Raw genomic sequence first — 24,959 nt, forward strand, 5'->3', positions numbered from 1 at the left:
GAGGATAGGGAGAGAGGACTCTAAATGATGGTGGGAGAGGTGAGAGCTCAGTAAAGGACAGAGCTGTGATTTGGGTAAATAGGTAAAGAATGGAGGTTGATGGATAAGAAGATAAGGACAATTTGTCGGAATAGTAGAATGGGAGATGGGCCTGTTTTTGATATAACATGGCTGAAACTATTGCAGCACTGTATGAGCATGAGAAATACATTTCAAGTGGCATGTACAATGCTAAGCACAGTATGGTGGATCCATTTTTATTAATGATGGGTTACAGAGAGGGGTGCAGTCTGGTGACCACTGTACCCATCTTTTTAACTCATCTTTAGGACCGTCTGCATTGTATAGTCTGGTGACCACTATACAATGCACACTGTCCTGATGATGGGTACAGTCTGGTGACCACTATACAATGCACACTGTCCTGATGATAGGTACAGTCTGGTGACCACTATACAATGCACACTGTCCTGATGATAGGTACAGTCTGGTGACCACTATACAATGCACACTGTCCTGATGATGGGTACAGTCTGGTGACCACTATACAATGCACACTGTCCTGATGATGGGTACAGTCTGGTGACCACTATACAATGCACACTGTCCTGATGATGGGTACAGTCTGGTGACCACTATACAATGCACACTGTCCTGATGATGGGTACAGTCTGGTGACCACTATACAATGCACACTGTCCTGATGATGGGTACAGTCTGGTGACCACTATACAGTGGTCACCAGACTATACAATGCAGACTGTCCTGATGATGGGTTACAAACATGGGTACAGTCTGGTGACCACTGTACCCATCTTTTTAACCCATCATCAGGACAGTCTGCATTGTATAGTCTGGTGACCACTATACAATGCACACTGTCCCAATGATGGGTTGGTAAGATGTAAGAACTCTGCCCTCTAGTGGCTGCTCTGGTCATGACACCATTACGGGGAGCAGTTTGGTTTTGCAGAGATCATTTAGCCACTGAATTGTTTTTTGAAAATGAGGACTGATAAATAAAGGCTAATGGGTCATATCTGAGAAAACAGTGGTCACAAGAATAGCGGTACTCTAAAACAAAAGCCATTTTCTTTGTCCCCCAATTTTTATTGGGGGACAAAGAAAAAGTTGAAAAAAGAGAATAGGAATTTTAATTTAAAAAAAATCTAACCTAAACTGAAAGCTGCCCTAGAGAAGCAATCACAAAGGTGTATGTGAAATTCCCAAAAACTTAGCAGAAGCGCTGTAGAAATTGGGCAAATTGGTTCTCCTGTGCTGTGTCTGCTTAAGCTTCTTTAAAACACTGCACAGGACTCTTAGAGCCTAAACTACAGAAGGATTAGAACTAGCACCTGGTTGCCTAACGGCATATTATATAATAAAGAAACACGTTCTGTCTTTTCAAGATATAGAAATGCTGCTAGTTTTAGTACTCAGTTTTGTCAAATCCAGTGGCCGTTTTCCTTCCTGTAATGATCCATATGCCCGCATAAAGCAAATCTTTTGTGTCTGGAATAGCACTCGTCTGCTTGAGCCCTAACTACTGAACAGATGTATTTTTGTAAACGTGTTTAATATAGAATAAACTTGTATTTTAGGTTTAGTAGCCCCCAGAGGTGTTCTCCACCCCCCCTCCTCCTTCCCATATACAATACAGCCCCATCTAACCAGTACTCAATGCAGAGTTTATTCTAGGGCCCTTTATAGAAAGAGGGGTGCAGTCTAGTGACCACTATACAATGCACACTGTCCTGATGATGGGTTACAAAGAGGGGTGTACAGTCTAGTGACCACTATACAATGCACACTGTCCTGATGATGGGTTACAAAGAGGGGTGTACAGATGATGGGTTTCCGCTCTAGCTGCAGGCAGGGCAATCTTTTCCATTGGGCACGATGGGCAGCTGCCCGGGGGCCCCACGGGCAAGGGGGCCCCATAGGCACGGCTCTTAATGAGAATAAATAATCCTGCAAAAGAAAAAACCTGCAAAAAAAACCTTCAAGGGTCACTGAGCAAGTACATCTATCTATCTCTATATATCTATATCTGTATCTGTATACATCTATATATCTATATTTAGGGGCCCCGGTGCACTGCTTTGCCCGGGGGCCCATAATGTTGTTAAGATGGCCCTGGCTGCAGGATCTGCTTAGTTCTTCTTTTGGCACAGAACTGTTAGGACATCAATTGATAGGTCTCAGACCAGCATCTTCATGTGGCTTTCTTGTTTCATTATATTGTGCTGCATATAATGGCGTATAATAGTGGTCATTAGCACTAAAATTAGGGTTACCATATTCTTGAACTGAACTAGACAAGCCTATGTTAATATTTCCACTAAACAAACAGAGTGGGGGGGTAGTTCAATTATTTAGCTAAAATACAAGTTGCCTTAAATATGTAAGAAAATAGAACATTTTGAGAGATATATATATATATATATATATATCTCTGTCTCGCAATCTTTTCTGAATTAAAAATATTTGGGGGCTTTTTTCCCTAAGCACAGTATTCCCCATGACTTCTATTGAACAACACAGACAGTGGATGGGCTGCTATAATTGATGTATGTATTTATATTATTACACACACACATCCGTTGTTTGGAATACTTGTAACCTGGTGTTTTCACCATGCCTAAAATCTACTTGCATTTAAAATAGACCCCTATCTTCCTCAACATCGCCCCTGACTTTGCCATACTCACAGAATTGCATAGTGTAGTGCCTTACAGTGACCATATAAGGAGGCACTCAGTGGGAAAGTCTGTGTTACATGATCATTAAACGGCAATAATTATTTACTTTTGCTGTTTTTGGAAATTTCTGGATAATGGACTTGCAGGTAAAAGATCATATACCTGTAATGCCTTTTAGTATTCAATCAAGTTAAACTCTTTCATTGTTGAACAGCACTACAAAATACATTTGTTTTAAGTTCTACATTTCTCTTTTTAATTACATAATACCGTAGCTTCTGACTTTACTGTTCACAAAAAAAGTCAATATATTTTCTAAAATTAGTTCCTGGGAATGATTAGAAATGGTTATCGTCTTGTCAATATCACACTTCCTGAATGTAGACGTATCTGCCCTTGCAGGTTGCTAGGATACTTGATGTCTCATCGGAGGTGGAAAGGATCATGGGAGTGAGCTGTGGACTGGAACTAATGACTCTACCGTACGGGCACCAACTTCGCTTAGACTTAATTGAAAGGTAAATAGCCTCACCAGTAGGTTTATAGATATTTGCGTTGTCCGATAGATACGAGCACCTGTTGCTGCTGTCAGTGGCACACATAGCATGCCAGCTTTAGGGTGGAGCAGGTATCCATATTATTTAAATTTGTTTTTTCCAACATCCAGGGGTAAAGCCGGGGCGTGTGATTGGACCAGAGCCGCAGCTAGCTAGCTATGTGCCACTATGTCCTGGAGAGGAGCCAACCAAACACCCCTCACTTACACACTATATAAACACAGCCTGTAGCATTGGTTACGGAGATCAGGAACTGGATGCTCTTTACTGTCTATTCTGCCCTATCAGTTTAATATTGTTATTTAACGGTCATTGAGGGGCTGGATAAATCTACATAGGACAAAACATTGGAGGGAGACCATTAAACATTCTGATTCAGAATGTCTATTGAATTGAACAGTAATGAAGCACAATAGTGACAGTGTTCTTCACAATAGGATGTACAGCATCCAGACTGACTTATACTGCACCAGCATCTGGATATAACAGACACCCTGCAATAGTGCAGAGTTGTAAACATTTGTATTTTTTAGGGTTTCGCAAACTGATACACACGTGTGCGGGAATTAACGTCAGGCTGGTATATTGACCGATTAATGTTTGTATAAGCAGAGCCAGAGGGTTTACAGACATAATTGGGATAGTGGAAAACATTGTTAGATGACGGGTAAAGTAAGATGTTGAGAAATTATGCTCTAACTCAGTGATGGCTAACCTGAGACACTCCAGGTGTTGCGAAACTACAAGTCCCAGCATGCTCTTCCAGCTATCAGCTAGTTATCTACTGGCAAAGCATGCTGGGGCTTGTAGTTTCACAACACCTGGAGTGTCACAGGTTAGCCATCACTGCTCTAACTCAATGTTCCTCAACCCTGGTCTGCAAGTACCCCCAACAGGTCAAGGAGAAGGTTGTTCACTGTGCACAGGTGAATTAATCTCTCATTAGCCCAGTCATGTATTTCCCCAACATGTGGTTTTCTGGAATCGGCACAGTGGATGTTCCACACCCCTGAAAGGGGAACGTGGTCACATGTGATTATGGTGGAGAGTGCCTAGTGCTGGGCTTCTCCCAGTCACCCGCTCACTGCGGTATACAAGACACACCTCCCAATATTCCTGCCAATCGGGACACTGCTCCGAAATCTGTCTCGAAACATCACCTGTTAAGGGTACTTGGGTTGAGAAACTCTGCTACCCAAATTGTCATGTGCCAGCTGTTAGGTGTAAACTTTTAGTTCCATGTCTGCTTAGCCTGAGGCCTCAGTCTTCACTTTCTGAGTTTAATTACAGTATATTGCTGTTCCAGGCATACCACCATGGCCATTGGCATTGCTGTGGATATTTTGGGATGTACAGGCAATTTAGAAGAGAGAGTTGCAACATTGAACAAGATCATCCAACTTGCAGTAGAAGTGAAGGATTTGGGAGACTTCTTTGCATTTTCTTCCATTATGAAAGCGCTTGACATGCCTCAGGTAATGTGCACAGTATTAAAAATAATTGTGAGAAATATACATTGGATGTGTTGTAAATAAAAATATATTTATTTTTTTTAAGCTATTTTCTTGGATGCTGCATTCATTTTTTTTGTAATTAGCACTTTAGCAGTCCCCTTTAATAATGTGGGTGCTACAAGCGACAGATCACGCGCCCACTATAACTCAGTGAAGCACTTCTTGTGTGGTCAGGCCAAAGTGTAGACCCTGATCATTCTGTAAGTTGTGATAAATAAGAAAACAAAGTACAAGGATAGCTCTCTATCTCTGTGCGAGAGGCGGTAGGATGCTGCGCTGTAGTGAAACTCATTTCTAATGGAGACTTCCTCCAATTACAGTTTACATTTTCTTTTATAATTAAAATGATTGCACTTCCATTGTTGTAAATGATTATTTCATGAAGGATTTTATTGTTCTCTTGTACTCGTTAATCCCCAATTATAAGAACTCAAATATAAGGGGGTGATACTGGCATGGGGAGTTAAACCTTTTATATATTTAAACTGGTGTGGGATTAGGGTAGCCGCAGTCCTCTGCCTACTTAAATTGCTGCACGACCCTTCTAACAGGACTTTGTGTTTTATTTTCAACAGATTACAAGGCTGGAAAACACATGGACCATTTTAAGACATCAGTATACACAGACCGCAATCACTTATGAAAAACAGCTTAAACCATTTAGCAAAACCTTGCATGAAGGCTCAGGTAATTGTGTATTGATTTATTACCCAATCGTGTTGTAAGTAACCCTCATTATGAAGAGAGCTGTCCAATCAGATCATTTATATCCCAGGGTGAGCTGGAGGGAAATCACATGATTGTGCCAGTTGTTAAACAAACCTCACTCTTAAGGGAGGTATTCAATTGTTGCAGTTTCCTGCGGTAATAAATATATTACCGTTAGTACGGTAATTCTAAACCGGATTTCAGCTCGCAGCTCCGAGCTGAAATCCAGCGTTAAAGGTACCGTAATTACATACTATTACCGTAGTGACTAATAGTGCGCATGTCACGTTACTTTTACATGTAACGCCAACAATTGAATATGCCCTTAAAAGCAGAACACTTATTCTCATGTTAAAACAAAAAGGAACCACAGGTTATTTAGTAACAAAGTGAAAATGTGCCGGTTACCTTTGGTCCTCTTCCTCCAAGAGAATGAAAGTAAATGGTTGGTTGGTTTACTGCACATTTGCACTTTCTAATGAGCACACAGTGTGTTTTCTATGTAATTACACACCAAGGTTAATTATTAGGTATGGGAGCATGGGTTACAGAACATAAACTTACCATGATTAGGCAATAATACGACATTCCAGGCTCTGATAACTGCTGCTGGCTGTAATAACACAGGACTCCACAGCACTTATTACAGCACCCTGAGCCTATGGCCTCTTTCTGTTACTAAATTTGGATATTGAATAAGCACAGGCATAATGTGCAATTTGCATTAGAATAATGAAAATCTGGTGTTTGCTTTACCTCTAGGAGTGGTATTAGCCACGCAGGAGAATCTGACGGTCCCACTGCTGATGCCGATAATAATGTTGTTGGAACGTCAGTCCCTCATGTTTGAAGGAATGGACTGGTGGGAGAACCACAACCGAGGGTGTGAAATAATGTTCAGTCATCTGGAAACTGCACGATTTATTGCCCAAAATGCAGCTTTGTATCAAAGCAATGCAGAGCGGCTATTGGAAGGTAAGAAATAGTACTGACCAATAGCGGCACACCGGCTCTGTGGGAGGGAAAGTGTTGGGTTCTATTAAGTACTGTTTTTAATGGTTAAATATCTTGTTATTGTAGCATTAAGAGAACTATATTTAGTTTCTCACCCTGTAAATAAAATATAGGAGGAAGCATCATCATCAAACAGCCCTGTAACTAACTTATTTCTAACAAACCTAGAAAGTGTTTTGTTTGTTTTTAAACAGGTGCTGTAGCTTAAGCTGGGTACACACTACAGAATTTTCCACCAACTTTTTATGCCGATCGATTTTACATGCAATCGATGTTTCGATCGCTCGGTCCATGGACTGCATACACACTAGCATCATTTAGGACGATAAAGGGAAGAGCGGACGTCCCTTTAGCGACTTTACAGCCATGTTGTCGTGAGCAATGACTGTAATTTCGTACTCACTGTTGTGGATAGGTTGGAAGTTTATACACACTACACAGCGGAAACGAGATTGGAACGAAAATATTAAACGGTACGACCAACCAAATGAGGCGAGAATCGTCCACTTGGGCAGACTTTCGACCATTGTGTCACTGTACACACTGACCCGACTTTTGAACGAGCGGTCGTATGTCGGCTGTTTGAGCCGATTATTGGACGAAAACAGTGTAGTGTGTACCCAGCTTTAGTCTGACAAATATACAGAACATGTCAATCTCATTAGCATAAAATACAACTTATAATGAATGTTGTAGATTTTCTAGAGTAGTTGGCAGTATTCTAATGACTTGCTCAGAGATGTGATGATCCTACAGAAGGGTTGTATATAGATGGGGGCCGTGGTCCAGTGTAAGAATGAGATTGCAGCTGCGTGCTGGACATAACATGCCGAAGTACACACTAAATATTGGACGTCTGGTTTGTAACAACGTCTTCAGCATTCTATATGTACTTTCACATAGAGAACAATTAATTCTATTGGCTATGAGGTCGCAGCTGAATACAGTAATCAGCCTGATGCAGCTCAACTCTCCGTATCATGGACACTGTAGGAGTGGTGTTGTGTACTGGACCTTAATGTGTCTAACAGGAGAAGCAGTTACCAGATTTGATGATATAGTTACACAAGATGGCTAGGGCTTATTTTTTTTCTACACATGCAACATGCATAGTGTAACTGGAGTGAGTTATTTTACAGAGGACCATATTAAAGTGAGAGGAAGCTGATTAAATGCTTGCACAAGTAAAGAGTGCCACCTAGTGGACAAGTTCGATTATTTAAATTCTTTTTCCATTTATAAGCACAATGCATCGGTCACCCAGACATGGTGCGGTAGCCATTTTCTGAACTGAACCCTATTCGTGAATATGCAGATGATAGTATTATCTGCAACATATCTAATCTATTATAGAAAAGCTGCAATTTCATGAATAGTGGTGAACCTGTCTTCAGGGGAATGACCAATGTATTGTATGTAAAGCAAGCACTCCATCTGCCTCGTCTTGTTCACCACACAAAGGCCAATATTACACTGAGTCACATACTAAATTATACACGTGTAGTAGAAGTGATTCTACATACTAGTCTTAAATGTAGAGAATTTTCACTATCAATTTTCTTTTGTTCTGATGCATTTTCTTTCTCTATTCTAGGCTTTAAGCCGGACGAAGAGATGAGCGAGATTTTTAGGACAGAATTTCAGATGAGACTGTTATGGGGCAGTAAAGGGGCTCAAGTCAGCCAGGCTGAACGATACCAGAAGTTTAGTCAGATTTTAACAGCCCTGTCCAGAAAACTCGAACCTCCTTCTTAAATTAAAGTCCACCTGTGATCTGTAACATTAGAGACTGATTACGAATCTACAATCTTAACAGTAGCATGCTGTTGTATGTGTACAATGTATATTGTGTTTTGTTTTTTAAAGAAACTTATGACTATAATAGCAAATTTATTTATTTAATATTACTATGATCTTGGCTACTAATTGTGTAGTAGCAGACTGGACACGTGCAGTGGTTTGAAGGCCATCATGGATGGGATTCTCCTAATGACACCGTGGATGGATTATGCTACTGGCAGAAACTGTCAAACGTTCATATTAGTTAACATCGGAACTGAATGTGTGTGTAATGCAGAAATGTCATTAGATAAATATGAAAACAGGACTTGGGCTGGGCCTGAAAAAAGGAGATTACCACCACTTCCGAAAACAAACTGCACTTCTACTAATAAAAGACAAGGCCAAGCTGAAACCAGACACTTTTCAGCGAATAAAAGAACAATCGTGAAGTTTTCCATTTTTATTCCATGAAAATATTCTCAACAGAGAACACTATTCTTCAACAATGCATTGATCAATAAGAAAAAACATGTGCACATGAGACTAAACCAAATGCACGGTGTGGGAAAAAACTTTATTAAGACAACTCACGTTCAGTTTTTTCAGAAGAAATAGATGTAGAACTATGGGCTCAGTTAAACAGTGCAAACATCTGCAGTAACCCATAGCAACCACATATTAGCATTCATTGGTTTGACTAAACCGTAAAACTTGATAGCCGATTGGCTGCCGTGAGTTACAGCATTATCACACCAATATGCCCCTTTGTGTACAAGAACCATATTTTTCCTTAGTGTCATCATGATCATTTTAATTTACAAAGTTCCAAAATGAATGCTGACCATTAAAAGAAAACAGTCTTGTATGAAGAGTCAGTGTTTTTTTTTTATAAGACATTGCTAAATGATTTCAAGGGTACAATGACCCAACATCGAGATGAGTGCTGTGGAGATTATATATATATATATATATATATATATATATATATATATATATATATATATATATATATATATATATATATATATATATATATATATATATATATATATATATATATATATATATATATATATATATATATATATATATATATATATATATATATATATATATATATATATATATATATATATATATATATATATATATATATATATATATATATATATATATATATATATATATATATATATATATATATATATATATATATATATATATATATATATATATATATATATATATATATATATATATATATATATATATATATATATATATATATTAATTTCCCAGAGAACCTGTCACATTACAGGCCTCACTGCCAGCAAAATAGTGTAATATTTTTAACATTAAAAAACTAGTCTTGTAGTTTTGTCAGTAATGAGTAAAGACATTTTTTAAATAACCCCTGTATATAATATTAAATATCTAAGAAAATGGTTTAAAATAGCCTAAACTGTATATACTGTGATAGTGGTATTTTGTATTCCTTAGCCACTTATGTAAACAATTGTTTTGTTACAAAAACAGGCATTACAGCAAAACAATTGAATAAAACACTGTACGATGTCGGGAGGCTTCCATTTTATTATTTTTCGATTCCTCCCAATCGTTTAAGATGGATGTTGGTTTCCATTTCAGATTTGGAGTGGTTAGAGCTAAAGAAAATGGCACTTCATGTATGGGCAAGTTGTAAAGATGGCTGCCCACGGTAATGACTCCAGTCAGACAATAACATTGTAATGTATGGGAAACACAGGAGCCTGTTTATTGCTTATGTGGCACTCCACCATCAGAATAATTCCTTTTTTTTTCTGTCAAGTAAAAAATGGTTCTCATTTAGTTTTAAACTTTATAATACAAATTAAAGGATGGGGTCCAGTATTTTAAAAACAGCAGGGTGTGGGAGATTAGCTTGCTGATTACGTTCTCCGTACACCACTAACACAGGTACACTATTAAAAACATTGTGACCACCCTCTCCTAAAAAAAACGCAGTTTGCCAGTGTGGTAACTTCTGAATGAGGCTTACACCAGCAATGAGAGTACCCTTGTCTGTGGTACAAGAAAAACCTTACACAATAGTGCTTTTATAGTAATTTAGCCATTTATTCAATTGCCAGAGGAGCTTCACTACCTAAGCTGAAAATAGGTTTTGCTGGCAACTATATAGAAAATAAAAAATAAAAATCATACATTAATTTTTAATACATCCAATGAAACATTAAGCCAGGTAGTTTTTTTTTTGTTTTTTTTTTTAACACATTAATTCACAAGTAGAGACAAGTGATTAAAGTGGTCTCCGACACCTATGTACATTATAAAACAGTTCAGCAATACACTTGTTTATAAAAGAAAAGTGCACAGAATTATTAAGTATTACTGTCATGTTATCAAGTTTATACAATAAAGGGATTGCCTGGCAATAGACATAACAATGCAATAAAATGGGACTGAAACTTCCTAACCCAAAAAAATACGCTACAGTCCTAAAGACAATCAACAAAATACAATGATTGTGTTACATGATCTGGATTCTAGTTTATGCTATCCAGAATAAATCAACCATAGATAAACACCTACAATGGCTGCTTCTGCAGCTGTGGCACAGTAGACATCCCCAGAGCTTAATGGGATCACAATCAAATTCTTGTAGGGGCTTAAACACTGAAGAATGCTAAACCAGCTATTCTCAAGCCTTATCCTCAGATACCACCAGCCATAAAACCCCATAACATTACAAGCGGCTGGAATGAACCAACGTTTAGAGAAAAAGAATTGGTCCAATTAATAGCGAGATACGGTCTTACAAGGTTATTCCCTGAGGATAGGAAATCATTGCGCTAAGCCAATTAAAAACCTAATGATCTGGGAGCAATATATTGACGATCGACCTCCTAGGCACTCCAGTTTAAGGCAGCATTTGAATGGAAAGTAGTCAGGTTGGTCTAGGTAATAATGAAGATCTTCTGTCCTTGGGCAGTTGCACAGAAGGATCTTCTCGATAGAGGAGCGCACCCTTCAGCCAGATTTCAGAGCGTTCTCTTGCCCAGGAATGGTGCACGTGCAAGTTATGTAGACATATACAAAAGCTATCGAATTCCAAAATAAAAACTGGAATGTAATAAGTTAATCGGAAAGATGGACAGTCATAGCAGCAAAAATAAAAACCAATAGTCGGCTTGCAGATATTTAGTGATCGGTAGTCAAGGAAAAATAGTGGTTTTGATAAGAAGGCGATCAAGCTGCACAGACTGTGGGAGGAAAAATCAGACTATAGAAAGAAGTTAAGGAGAGAAACATGGGTCATGCAAATAAAAGGGTTTAGGGTCGAGACTGTAGATGGCACAGGCAGACACTGGCAAGATACAACCCTGTAGGCAACCATTCTCAAAGTGATGGAGAGAAAAAAAACAAAAACACCAAAACACACTAGTGAATATTGGAAGAGCTGCATTAATAATAGGACATTACTAGATAGACAAATTGGGTAATGTAAACATTAAACCACAACCGTGAATTAATAACCTCAGACAAAAGTCCAAGGTAGTTGCAAAAAAAAACCACAACATTAATTGATCTTTTGGTTGTTTGAAAAAAGGTGCAAAATTAGAAACAAAATAGAGGGCAATTATTTAGAGTGATAGACATGGGAGTTGAACACCAGATACACAGATTTAATATTGTAACTGGGGGGAAAAAAAATTAAAAAAAATCACAGCAGTGTAACATTCACTAGTTTGTTTTCCAGTTAAATGTAATCTTAAAAGATGAAATGATTTACTGTGGAAATTTGATGCATTTTTCGCTGTCAGCGGAAAGTGCTCCGTATTCCAAAAAATAAAATAAGAAAAAAAAAATATATAGTCAGGGTGTCTGGAAGTTAGTGAATGTATATATGTATCATGCGTTCATGCGTGTTTCTGCGCTCACACGTGTCCCCGGCCTAATCCCCTCCCCTTAAAAGCTGCTGCATGTAAACGCCTTCCACATCTCGCCCAGATTCACAGACACCCTCTTCAGGAACCTGCAGTCCGAGGGGAAAAAACAGAAGAGGACAGTTATGAAGGCACTTCAGAGAGATCACACACGTAGATTACGTTTTTGTTTTTTTTGAAATATCAATCCAAATAGCATATTTCAAAATACCAACGGAGAACTATCAAAATATCCAATTGTAATATGTTGTATGAAATGGAACAACTGAAGTTTTTCAACAAAAACACCTCTTTATGATATGTATTGCTTAGACATATGGTACGAAGAAGAGGAAGTAGATTATCTGTCACTGTTGGTCTCTATGGAGTTTAGTTAGACAGCGACTACAAATTTTCACCAACTGCACTAGTGACGACATAATGAGGTATTACGGACAGAGCACTTAAAGCACTGTATGAACGCCCCTGTTAGATTACCCGTTTCAATTATGTTTAAACAACATATTACTGTATTTTGGTTACAGTTCTCCTGTAAGCAGTACATGATGCACCAAAGCAGTAATCTTTGCCGTTATAGCAGAGATTAAATAAATGTAATTTAAAGCAAAATAGGCGAGGACCATCAAGAGTTGGTGCAGGGATCCTGCTGAAGGTGAACATGCCCAGGTCATTACTTGTACAGGACTTAGACTTATGGACAGGAAATGACCCCGCAAATATTACTATGAATGGGAAATTAGTTAGAAAACCTAGTCTTATCCAACCTTCGATGTGAACGATATAGAGTAAATGGCAGTGGGGCGATACTTAATTCAAATAAACAAATGTAGCTGAAGCACTGCTTCAAATGAGTAAGAGCACAGATAACCTTATAAAGTCACAGTAACTACTTCAGAAGTACTAGGCAGCCCCAACATGACATTATATTTTATCATAGGAAAATATTTATGTCTAGCAATAGCGCAGAGAAAGAACGAACACATTGCCAGCCCTCTCTCCAACATGGCTGCTTCTGTAATTACTGATCTCTTTAGACCATGCCTGGCCAACCTGTGGCTCTCCAGGTTGTGAAACTACAAGTCCCAGCATACCTTGCTAGCCATCTGCTGGCAAAGCATGCTGGTGCTTGTAGTTTCACAACACCTGGAGAGCCACAGGTTGACCAGGCATGCTCTAGAGCAGTGTTGGCTAACCTGTGACCCTCCAGGTGTTATGAAACTACAAGTCCCAGCATACCCTTCCAGCAATAAGCTGCTATATATTGGCAAAGCATGCTGGGGCTTGTAGTTTCACAACACCTGGAGTGTCACAGGTTGGCCTGGCATGGTCTAGAGCAGGCCTGTCCAACCTGCGGCCCTCCAGATGTTGTGAAACTACAAGTCCCAGCATGCCCTTCCAGCTATCAACAGGTTGTCTACTAGCAAAGCATGCTGGGGCTTGAAGTTTCACAACACCTGGAGGGCCGCAGGTTGGACAGGCCTGGTCTAGAGCTTTATTAGAGACTGTATAGTTTAGCTGTGCAGGGGGAGCTTTAACTGTAGCCAAAAACATTATTCCTTACAGTCTAGCATGATCTCAAAAGTTCAGATATATTCTCTTCTTAATGCGTTAAGTAGTATTAACGGGAAACATTTCCCCTCACCTCAGACATATCCTTGGCCTGTACAGTATTATACTAAGCATGTTCATTTTCAAACAGGTTTTCCTCTACATACAAATCGTAAGGTAAAAAGCATGGTACCATGTAGCAATTCGCAAAAGAAATAATTAAAAATAAAGCCAAGCCAAAGATGACATCCCAGATTTCCTGAAAACAACTGGCTTTATTGTATATTGGTTGAAAATGGTTTTGTTTATTCAGAACAGGTTTGAGAGATAAAAGGAACCAAGCAAAAAATACAGTGCTGCAAAAATGACAGATGCACACGGGTCTGTTTTCCATTCTATATTTATATCACTTTCTAAAATGTCATTGCGTGGGCGCACGTCATTAAACCAGAGCTCTCGCTCACTGATTTAGCAGTGGAACAGGATTAAATTAGACGTGTATCAAATTTCAAATTACAAAAAACAATGGGGGGGGGGGGGGGTGGAATTAAAAGCTAATTAGACTTTTTCTTGATATTCTGACCCAGTACTTTGCCTTTTCATCCACAATTTAAAATGCAAGTTACTAAAACAGACAAGTAAACTATAAAGTTTTCCTTGCCCACAGATATATTAGATATACAGGATGAAAGTCGCCTTAAAAAGGAAATTTATTAAAAAAAAAAAAAAAAAAAAAAAAATCGGGACTTTCTGAAAATAACCTTCGCTTCCTAACTTGCAGCTTAGGCAATAAGATAAAAGAAATAGAAAACATTTTTTTTTTATAAAATATAAATCAATGTACAGCTTAAAATCCTAAGAAACAGCTCTTGTTTAAGGCAAAGGGTATATGGAAGTGAATCCTGTCCGCGAAGTTATCTCTAGCCTCAGTGAAACCTCACTGTGCTCACACAGTGAACAATATATCCGCCTGGCACCTAAAATAAAATAAAAATCCCATTCTTCAAGTTTATCTCACGTTCAGCAAGACATTTCCTCCATCTTGCCTTGACCAATCCCTGGTGTACGTGTGTAGTTTAGATATAGGTTACTGCACCTTTACTGTTTTTCTCTAGAGTAATATCTATGTAAGACGTAGGGACATAGCCTTCCTCTCCAGCCTGCCGTCTCGCTCTTGTCCAGCCGTCCCCTTTATCTTCCTCAATAACGTACATAACGTCACCTTCTTTCATAGCTAGGGTGCCTTCATTGTTACCTGGACAGGAGAGGTAGAGGCGTTAAACGAAGGAACGTTAAGGATGCACAAACAGGCATATCATTAACCAGCAGCCCAACTAACATGCAGCCTTGAACGAGGGAGTCTCCATTCCGTCGTTGACAGATTAATAACCAAAGCGGTCTCTACAAATTAAAGATTTGCACATCAAATACAGACATATGTGTAACCTGCAAACACCAGCTGACCACAAATAAACTAAACACACAGAAATGTGAAGCTGCTTATTGGATCCCTAAGCCCAGAGCACCCTCTTGTGGCCAATGGAAGTTCCTTTCTGTAAAGTAGTGGTGACATTGTTACACTGTAGTAAGTGCTGGTTACTAGCCACCCACTTCTTGTCCTGCTGTGCAGCATACATACCGTCAAACGGGTAGATGGCCTTGCAATGTCCTATGGCTGGGAGAGGGTCGTCGTCGTCAAACTCATCATCAAACTCTGAGTGAACGTTCGACTGAAGCTGGATTCTGCCCTCTTGGTTGGCATCTTCTGTGTAGCTTCCTTCCGGACTGATGGGAGACACAGAAACGTTACCATGACTAGCAATGACCATAACACATATACTGTGTGGGGACCCATTTATCAAGTACTTGTGCCCAAGTATGCCCTGTGGGTTTGAATAATAGGCGATTTTGCATAACACAGACACCTGTAATTCTCCCACTGCTTGTGCTTCTGGTCTACAGGGAGAATTGCAGACACCTGTAATACACCCCTTGCATATGATTATGGTCTTCGGATAGGATCCCAGACACCTTTAATAGCCCCACTGGCTATGCTTCTGGTGCATATGGGGTATTCCAGTCACCTGTAAATATCACCCCCTTGTGGTTTGGGGTTTATTGCCTAGATCATAATGGATAAACACCTTCATGTCTGATACAAGTCTAATTCAGATCATTACCTCTCTCGTCCTTGTGCCACCAGATGATTGGCTTCGGTGCTGTGCCTCCTCTCACTTCTCTGTAGGACTTTACCTTCCACTTCTGATAGCCAGGCCTATCCATGGAAACAAGCAGACGTTAGACTCCTTGTCACACCTACCACAGAGTTCTGACCTTAACAGTCTTGTTGCCCAGTAGGTGAGCAGTACATATCAGAGGACTGAACAACTCACCAGAGAGCATCAGGGATAACCTATATTTTGTTAACTACAGTACATTCATATTTTGATGGAAATCTACAAAACCAAATTTAGACTACAAAAACAACTCAAACATTATATTCAGAATTCTGTTAGGTAGTTTGAGTCCATCATTAGGTGGATTTGAAATTCGGCATTTTTATTTTTTTTCAAACATTTTTATATATTTTGCATGAAACATGTGTTAAAGAAAACACTAAAAACATCAGATACTTTTAATGTTTCTGGTAATTCAAAGAAGTTACTGTCTGGTTTCAGGCAGCCAAAAAGATGGTCTTTAGAAAGTCTAGGTAGCCCTATGATTCAAGGTGCAAGGCATGCTGGGAGCAGTCCTATATAAACAGCTTTATAACCAGTGCCCTTTCTACATCTAGCCCAAGCTCCACCCAATCTATATACATTGGATTTGGGATTTGTTTGTGGTCATTAGTGCATTTCAAATAACACGTCATTATGGAAGTGGAAATAGAGTGGGAGAGACTGTCAAAAATACATATATTTTTTTTAGTTGTAAATTAGGGTCTCGCAGTTTCTGTCCCTTACGTTTCGTTCAATGTATAATTACAGAAATGCTTTCTGGTTCTGAAAGCGAGTGGCAGCACAGCCTGTTCTATCACTGTGTATACAAATAGATTAGCGTTATGAATTTCTTGCCGTCAGTCTCCTTTAATCATCTAGTTAATTCACTTTGCTGTAATGAGGCAACGTTTGTAGATGTAAAGTATGTGAGTTTTGGAATGCTGCTGGTGCATAAATGATGTTCTACTCTTCATGGTCTGTTTATCAACAGACGCTGCCAACGTTCTCTCAACTGTCAATTATTCAAAAGGAAAAGAACTTTAGTTTTCTTTTCACAGTCCTTTAAGCGCACATAAATCGCACTTCTAAAACGATTGCCTTGGATAGCTCTAGGAAACAAAACAAAAAAAGTGGTTCTGTCTTCCACAGATAGGATATCTAAGTGGACCTGTTACCATTGTGTTCTATTCACTGATTCAAACGCAAGCTCCAACATAGTCACAAATTCTATACATTTCTTTTATTATCCATTTAAAAAAAAGATTAAGCACCGATTTACCAATAAAAAGAGTAACCTGTCCATATCTCTATATATATCTATACACACACACACAGACAACATAGTGACCTCATTTTTATGAATTTCCATTCGAAGTCTTTCGATGTTACTCATCGTTTCTGCTATTTTTGGTTGCAAGCTGCTGGGGTCTCCCATCTGTGGGCTCTTCTCATAGACATCTTTCATTTTATTCAGGGCCTCTCTGATGGCAAGAAAAAAAAAGGGTCATATCCGCTCACACTTTCTTTGGGTATAAATAATATTTATTAGCACAGTTATTACATACATGCTTACAGCTCAAAAACTGAACAAACTTGTTGATGCATATCTAAGTACTACAATGCAGAGATATGCAGCTCTTGAGTAACGAATAGAAATGTGCTCAGTAATAGGTACACAATGGTACTGCTATTCTAAAGAAACCGGCTCATTTGACATTCCATATTTCTTTGGTAAAAGCATGTCTAGGCAATAGCCCTAAAACCCCTGTGATGGAAAGACAATGAAGAGGTAGCGTAAAGCTTCATAAGCATGATTGATTGGCTTGCGGTCTCCTAGATAACGGAAAAGCTCCTTGGAAACTGATGGACACTGGTTATCAGTGATGTCGCTTCATGTTTCAAGTGAAACGGGATTTTTCCCATTTGAGATTTTGGGCCTATCAGTGGCCTGCTTTGGGATGTGGTTTATGGCGCTAGCCATGGGCAAGTGGGGGGACACTCCAGCACACTTTAAAAAGTCAGAGTAAGACATAACATAGAAATTTAATAGCAAGATTCACACTTTAAAATGTTATTTTAGGAGCTTGGTGTGCAATGATAAAAAATAAACTGGTAACAAAGTTAAATAGGAGAGACTACAAGTTAAATATTCGCACACTACAATCTCCTGCTGTTCAAATGTGACTAACGTCTCCTGAAGTTTTACTACAACAGTTGCTAATGTTTCTGAGGAGTTTACAAAATAATATAAAAGCAAAATAAAAGGAAAGCTATAACTGGGAAAAGTAATGTGTTGCTTTGCAGAACTCCTGGGGCTTTACTATAAACACTAAGTATACTACAGAAACCAGAGAGATCATATGCAGTCTTAAAACCCCTACATATAATGCATATGTCATCAGTAGCCTCTTGATAAAGAAACGCAGGACGGAGGAGCTATGGAAGACACAAGGTCACTTACTTCTGATCAGTCTCCTTCTGAAGCTCTCGACTTAGCTCATCAATTCGTTGCTGCAGTTTCTTACGTCTTTGTTCTGGGGGAAGGTGACTAAAATCTTCTAAGGCCGGGCCCTGTGATGAAGAAAGGACAGATCAACCAGAAGAATGGAAAGCTAGACAGAAGCACACTGAATGGAACTGCAAACAAAACACACGTCCGATCAGCAGAACAAACACTGTCCCAATGCTTGTCACTCTAACAAGCCTGCTCTGATGGGTACACAAAAATATTGTACTATTCTGTTATATTGGATGTATTACTGTACAAAGATCACGTTAAGTTATCACTACTTGTCTGTTAAAATGTTATCTTGTATTATCCAGGTCCACCCAAGATGTAAGATACACAAACACATGGTTTCCTGCATATAATGGATGATTGGGAAGACTCAAGTTATGACAGCTACACAAGACACCGTCAATTATACAGATCAGCGGACCTCGGAATAAAAAAACGCAGCAAAAATATGAACAATGGGGTTCAGCCAAAACACAGAAAAATGACAAATGTGCCCAACGTGCGTGGCGTCACCTCGCTTTGTCTGGAAATATCTGCATGAGATCACTGTTCTAATGTCTGGGACAAGGTCATTAATTAAAGCCAAGTAGATTCAATACGCTGACATTATCCAATCCTAGAACATACTGTATGTATGCAAAGGCTACAGCATCCTGAACGGCCAATATCATTAAGTGTGGCTACGCTATTCATTTGATAGGCTCTGATCTTTAAAAATAAAAATAGAAATATAGTAATTGATTTAAACACTCAGTTTAAACTGCAAAAGTTCTGACAGCACAGTTTAAAAACAAACTAATTTTGGATTTCCCCCCTGCAAACTTAAGATTCAAAACACTTATATATTCTTATTGCTGAGCTATTTGTAGAGTACTCCTATCACTTACCGTGAATGTATTTATTTCTGTGGAACTGTAAATTCTTGGTAGAAATTACATATTGGCGTAAAGTAGATTTTTGGACCCTTCTGTGCCCCAAATTCTCAATTACATTTGTAGTAAAAGTGCTGTAAGAGTGTATTTAAATGGGAACCATAGGTATTCAGCATGGACTGTACACAAGACTCCTGTCTCCACAATGACCTTTCAATCTTACATGACTCCGCAACAGGTGTTCATATTTAGTGAGCTGTAAAAGCCAGCAGATTAAAAGGTGGTATACTCTTTTTCTAAAGAGGTTCCTAATGTCCTTTGTAATTAAATAGTTAACTTTTTTTTCACATACAATTTGTCTATTCTGCCCACATACAGAAACTCTGCTGAAAATGTCCAACTTGCGTGCCTGGATCACACAAACCATGGTTATACTGGACGTGGAGGCTGTACATTGGGCTATTAATAGTAATATTTGTACATTTATATGAATAGGGCCCGCTCCCACAATCAGCCCTGCCGACTCCCATCTGCCACACATCCTGTCAGTGTACGTATAGTCATAAGGTGTGTATGGTCAGTTACACCAGGATGCAGATTAATATTTTGCAGCTTTTGTAGATAGCACAAAAGCTACGATGTATTTTCTCACAAACAGACACCACCACACCATAGTAACTTACTGTACCCACAAGGCGCCATTATAACTTTAAACAAAATAAAGTTATTGTACACTTGATATTTTAGGAATGTAGCTGGTGTGTTTTTACACATTAACAAAGGTCTTCACAGCAGACAAACCCCCCACAAGCAGACAGAACAGGTCTGTTATTACTCAGACCACGGTGCTCCAGAGCCAATGACTGGGGAGAGAGGAGTCTCATCGACCTTCATGAGCACGACAGCGCCACACAAGTCATAGAACAGACAGAAGTATCAAGCAGGGACGTTCACGTGATGGGACACAGACCGGCACACTTTGCTTACCATCCTTAATGACCACTGAAGCGTTCCCCAGCAGCAGAAAGAAATGGCAAGTTACTGAAAGATATTGCAGATTTGTGTTCTAATAATGTGTAAAAAAGCCACAGAAAAGTATATACTGTGATAAGTAAACCCTGTCCTCTCACTCTTAGGGCTAGATTTACTAAGCTGCGGATTTGAAAAAGTGGGGATGTTGCCTATAGAAACCAATCAGATTCTAGCTGTCATTTATTTAGTGCTTTCTACAATATGACAGCTAGAATCTGATTGGTTTCTATAGGCAACATCCCCACTTTTTCAAACCCGCAGCTTAGTAAATCTAGCCCTTAGTATCAGTTCTCTGTGTGATCCTCAGGACTGAGCAACAAGCAGCAATTAGAAGCGCACATAATTCCAGGTATAGGACACTTACTAGCTTAGGAATGCCATAATATTACATACAACAAACAAAACACATTAAAAAGAAAAAAAAAATTAACAGCTCAGGAACTACATTGTCTTTGTCCTGTCAATTTAGGCCGACATTGCAGTTAATTAAATAGTCTGGGGGTAGTGTAAATCAATTGCAGGACTTCACAGTTCCCATTACAACCATTGTTACTGGTTCATAAACCACAGTAGTTGTGGCTTAAGAATCAGCAACTATCAAAAAAAAAAAAAAAGGTGTAAGAGTCCCCTGGCTGCAAGCATCAAAGCCTTAATGTAGAAGGGGGACTGGACAGCAACATACATGGCTGAAAAGGTCGGACACAGGATTCATTGAGTCACATGATCAGCTCCCCTCAAACCCTGGGGCGATCTCTACACCACAGGTATGTCCTGCTGCTGCCCAGTGCTCTATAACCAGCGACACCGCCAGGGTTTTCTACCCCTTTACAGGCTATCTTGTAAGACACAGCAGAAGGCTTTTCAGAGCAATTTATTGAAAAGTTCAAAGATGAGTTTTTGAACATTATATTTCTCTTTCTTGCTCAAGAGTACAGAATACCATTGCTGACACTCAGTTAACTTGGCCCCTTGCTCATCTGTTTACGGTCAGAGAGAGCTTTTAAACAAAGGCAAATCACATTGGCATGGATGGGAGTACTGCAATGTAGCATCAGCATCCTTCGCTTACCAGGCTATATAGAACAAGGATGCAAAATTGTTGTGCAAAGTTTGGTCATCAACTATATATCTGGTCTGAACCTGGGCTGATTAGCCACATTGTACACGTAGCACCAGAGATCAGCTTTGACAAAAAAATATTTTTCTGCAGGGTGGCTAAGTGGTTAGCACTTCTGCCTCACAGCACTGGGGTCATGAGTTCAATTCCAGACCATGGTCTAATATGTGTGGAGTTTGTATGTTCTCCCCGTGTTTGCGTGGGTTTCCTCCGGGTGCTCTGGTTTTTCTCCCACACTCCAAAAACATACTAGTAGGTTAATTGGTTGCTATCAAAAATTTACCCTAGTCTATGTGTGTGTGTGTGTGTGTGTGTGTGTTAGTGAATTTAGACTGTAAGCTCCAATGGGGCAGGGACTGATGTGAGTGAGTTCTCTGTACAGCGCTGTGGAATCAGTGGCGCTATATAAATAAATGGTGATGATGATGGTTAACTCTTCAAGAAAACAGGGGAATAACCATCACTCACTGGGTCTGCTGAATTGATATAGAAATTAATTTTAGTTAGAGGGCCTTTAAGCATTCTGTAGAACAATGCCGCCTGCTGTGCTGGATGACGAAAGGTGTGTATACTGTGATGGGCAACAGGCGGCCCATGGGCTACATGTGGCCCTCCGAGCCTTCACCCATGATCCCCAGCTCCTTACTACCTCTTATTGTCAGATTTATTTGCTATAGAGTGTAACACTTATTTAATATGCCTGCTGATACGGTACGGATAGGTGTGTCCTTTGATTGAATGTATTGTTCTAACTTATTACTGAGATTAGGGCCAACATGCAGCTCTTTAGAAGGCTAGAGGGGCGCCCAAGGGGCACCTGAAGTGTATCAGGTTGCCTATCACTGCTTAAAATTAACTTTAATGCAAATTCCTGGTGAGTACGATATTTTGGAATTGCTACTTACTCATCAGGTAGTTGATGAATGTCAATGTATCTGAAGCAGAACAGATGTATACTACATTTAACCAGTTAGTCAGAGAGCATAAAACACACACAGCATGCACACGGCAATGTGACAGCACACAGATCCGGTTAGTCACTAGCCCTAGATAAACAGAGAAGACAGTCCATGCATGTCACTGCAAACATTTGAGATGTTAAGGTCATAAAAATGATTTTAGATTGAGAAAACTTTCAGCCACCATATATTTTTAGGATTAGGAGTGTTAACGCAATAGCAGTGTGCAAGAAGGCAACTAGTCAGGAATCTGCTGGTCAAACACTCACCCCTGCTACGCCACCTTCTGGGAGACGCTTGTAATTTCAGGTTTACATTATTCTCTTACTCACACTGCCGCAGACAGCATCGGCATAGGGCCACAATAGTAAATTGGTTGTTAGGGAGAAATGTATTCGTAACCAGGCTGAATGGACGGATGTCAAAAGTTCAGTTCTTAGAATTATTCATTTAATGACAGGATCTCTGATAGAACACTGCAATACCAACGATGGAACTAAAATAAAGAATAAGGGGCTCAACATTAAAGTTACTACATCCACCCCCCCGCATTGATGAACGTGTGTAAAGTAAATGGCCAAGGAGATCAGCAGGATACTTTAATGCTTACAATTTATTCTAAGAATAATTTTATGCACTGAATAGAGAATCCATAAGTTCAGCCTGGTCACATAGAAACTTCATTCTGTAAAGGTCACCCACACGCCAGCAGGTCTATAAACTTACAGCTCTTCTCAGGCCTCTGAAAGAAGCTGTCCTTGGTCTGCATCCGTTCACCTCACTCACACAATAGTGCAGTAGGTCCCTGTCTGACCCACTGGATCCGTATGCTCCAGGTGGCGGACATATAGGGGATCTAGTCTAACATTAGGATACAGAAATGTAAGTATGATGTAAACATTTCCTGCTTTGCAACCTACAACCTTCTGACCTCTTAAGATTACCCCAAGCAAAATACCAACAGTAGTTTTCAATGCCACTACCAAGCCAGGAGTGTGCTAAAACCAGGGAAACAGAGGCAGCGATCTCAAACAGCAGGACACAAAAGCAGTCATTTCAGTTTTTGCCTCAACTAAGAGAATAGTTAATACATCAACCACTCTAGTAGCACAAGTATAAGTATTGCTTCTCTCGTCATTTTAACACTCACGGGGCAGCACCAGACATGGTGGAGTCACGGTATTGTGATTCAAATAGAATAAAGCACCATGAGAACTATACACACAGATTTTGTGTTATCTTGTATATTAGCCACCTGCAGAGAACAATTCTCTGCTTGGACCTTGAAGAACGCAGCGCAGGGTAAATGAGGAGGACAAGGCTTTGTGGACCAGAGAAAGCACAACCACCACCAGTGATCCTTCAGAACAGGTGTCCAGGAGATGACCGCAATTAATTTATACAGAAGCCGCACAGGTACCAACTTATTTTTGGAATGGTCTCTGTATGGGGCTCGGAAGGATTTAGACTGATGTAAAATGGATATTTCCTTTGAATAAAATTGTGGCGTTCAACTTTATTTAAAGAACTTGTGACACTGATTTTATTTAGTGTTTTGTTCTTCGGTCTCTCCTCTGTAGTACGGTAAGTAGGGTTGGTTTGTTATGCAGCCAAAGACGATTTTGCATCTGACTGAACTTCTCAAAATCAGACAATTAGCATCAGGTATAAAAGAAAGAAAAACACCAACCACCTAATTAAAAATATTACAGTTTCTAATTAAATTAGCTTCCAAGTTCAGTCATCTTATTTTACACAACAAATGTACATTGATAATGGGATTTTTTTTTTGAAGGCAATAGCACATGGGTGTTTTAGATCCCCCAAGTTTTCCCACTCAGAAAACCATAGGGAGACGTAACCGTAAATGGGAATTGCTGCTTCTCTGTCTCATGTCGATCTCTACAAATCTCTCTATATATGAATATAATCTATTGTATGCCACTGTGCATCCATTTTGCAATAGTTCATTATAGATGTTTCAATATAGATCTATATCTTGAACTATGTGTGTGCACGTGTTACAGTTTGTAAATTTGATACGTTTTACATAATAAAAGAATCCATTTTGGACCCTTATTTCTAACCATCTTCTCTCATAGAACGTGCCCTTGATAAACTGTGCTCCTCTTTATAGCTCATACATACTTTTACGAGCTAAAGATCCACCATAGTTTCATCTACTATAAGATCTTAGAAGTAAGTAGCACCGAAAAAAACTCTATACATTTAATGTGCCAAGTTCTCTTCCTCTCCTGTATGGAAACTGCTGCTCACACCAGTCTATCCCCTGAACAATCCAGACATTCGGAACAGGGATTTTTCAGAGAATGTTTAGTTTACAACAGGCCTCTCTGATCAGCAGATAATATTTATCTTGATATGTCTGGGGTTAGGGTAAGGAGCAGGCAGTGCCCAGACATGCTCAGCAATGTAAAATATCTCTTACTACTTTCAAAATACTATGCTATCC

General features: G+C 39.3%; 2 protein-coding genes across 5 annotated transcripts in view; one reads left to right on the forward strand and one right to left on the reverse strand.

Annotated features, from left to right (window-relative positions):
• Positions 1–9,146, forward strand: part of BCAR3 (BCAR3 adaptor protein, NSP family member) — an 89,470-nt gene extending 80,324 nt beyond the window's left edge. For both annotated transcript variants that reach the window (XM_075182353.1, XM_075182354.1), the window contains 5 exons: positions 3,105–3,220; positions 4,566–4,734; positions 5,349–5,460; positions 6,244–6,456; positions 8,090–9,146. In XM_075182353.1, coding sequence (XP_075038454.1) covers positions 3,105–3,220; positions 4,566–4,734; positions 5,349–5,460; positions 6,244–6,456; positions 8,090–8,250 — 771 coding nt within the window. In that variant the 3' untranslated portion in view covers positions 8,251–9,146. The remainder of the gene's footprint in view (positions 1–3,104; positions 3,221–4,565; positions 4,735–5,348; positions 5,461–6,243; positions 6,457–8,089) is intronic.
• Positions 9,147–10,368: 1,222 nt separating this feature from the next.
• The window catches only part of FNBP1L (formin binding protein 1 like), a 92,853-nt gene continuing 78,262 nt past the window's right edge, over positions 10,369–24,959 (reverse strand). The window contains exons 10-16 of one of the 3 annotated variants that reach the window (XR_012678485.1): positions 20,366–20,380; positions 18,450–18,559; positions 17,337–17,469; positions 15,950–16,044; positions 15,409–15,554; positions 13,888–15,024; positions 10,369–13,277 (exon numbers count right to left, since the gene is read on the reverse strand). Coding sequence is in view for 1 of the 3 variants with exons in the window: in XM_075182355.1 (XP_075038456.1) it covers positions 12,303–12,310; positions 14,866–15,024; positions 15,409–15,554; positions 15,950–16,044; positions 17,337–17,469; positions 18,450–18,559; positions 20,366–20,380 (666 nt within the window). In the remaining 2 variants the exon portion in view is untranslated. The remainder of the gene's footprint in view (positions 13,278–13,887; positions 15,025–15,408; positions 15,555–15,949; positions 16,045–17,336; positions 17,470–18,449; positions 18,560–20,365; positions 20,381–24,959) is intronic. The other 2 variants (XM_075182355.1, XR_012678486.1) reach the window with 2 other exon arrangements.

The sequence above is a fragment of the Mixophyes fleayi genome, chromosome 8 (genome assembly GCF_038048845.1).
Source record: "Mixophyes fleayi isolate aMixFle1 chromosome 8, aMixFle1.hap1, whole genome shotgun sequence".
In the NCBI taxonomy this organism is placed as follows: domain Eukaryota; kingdom Metazoa; phylum Chordata; class Amphibia; order Anura; family Limnodynastidae; genus Mixophyes; species Mixophyes fleayi.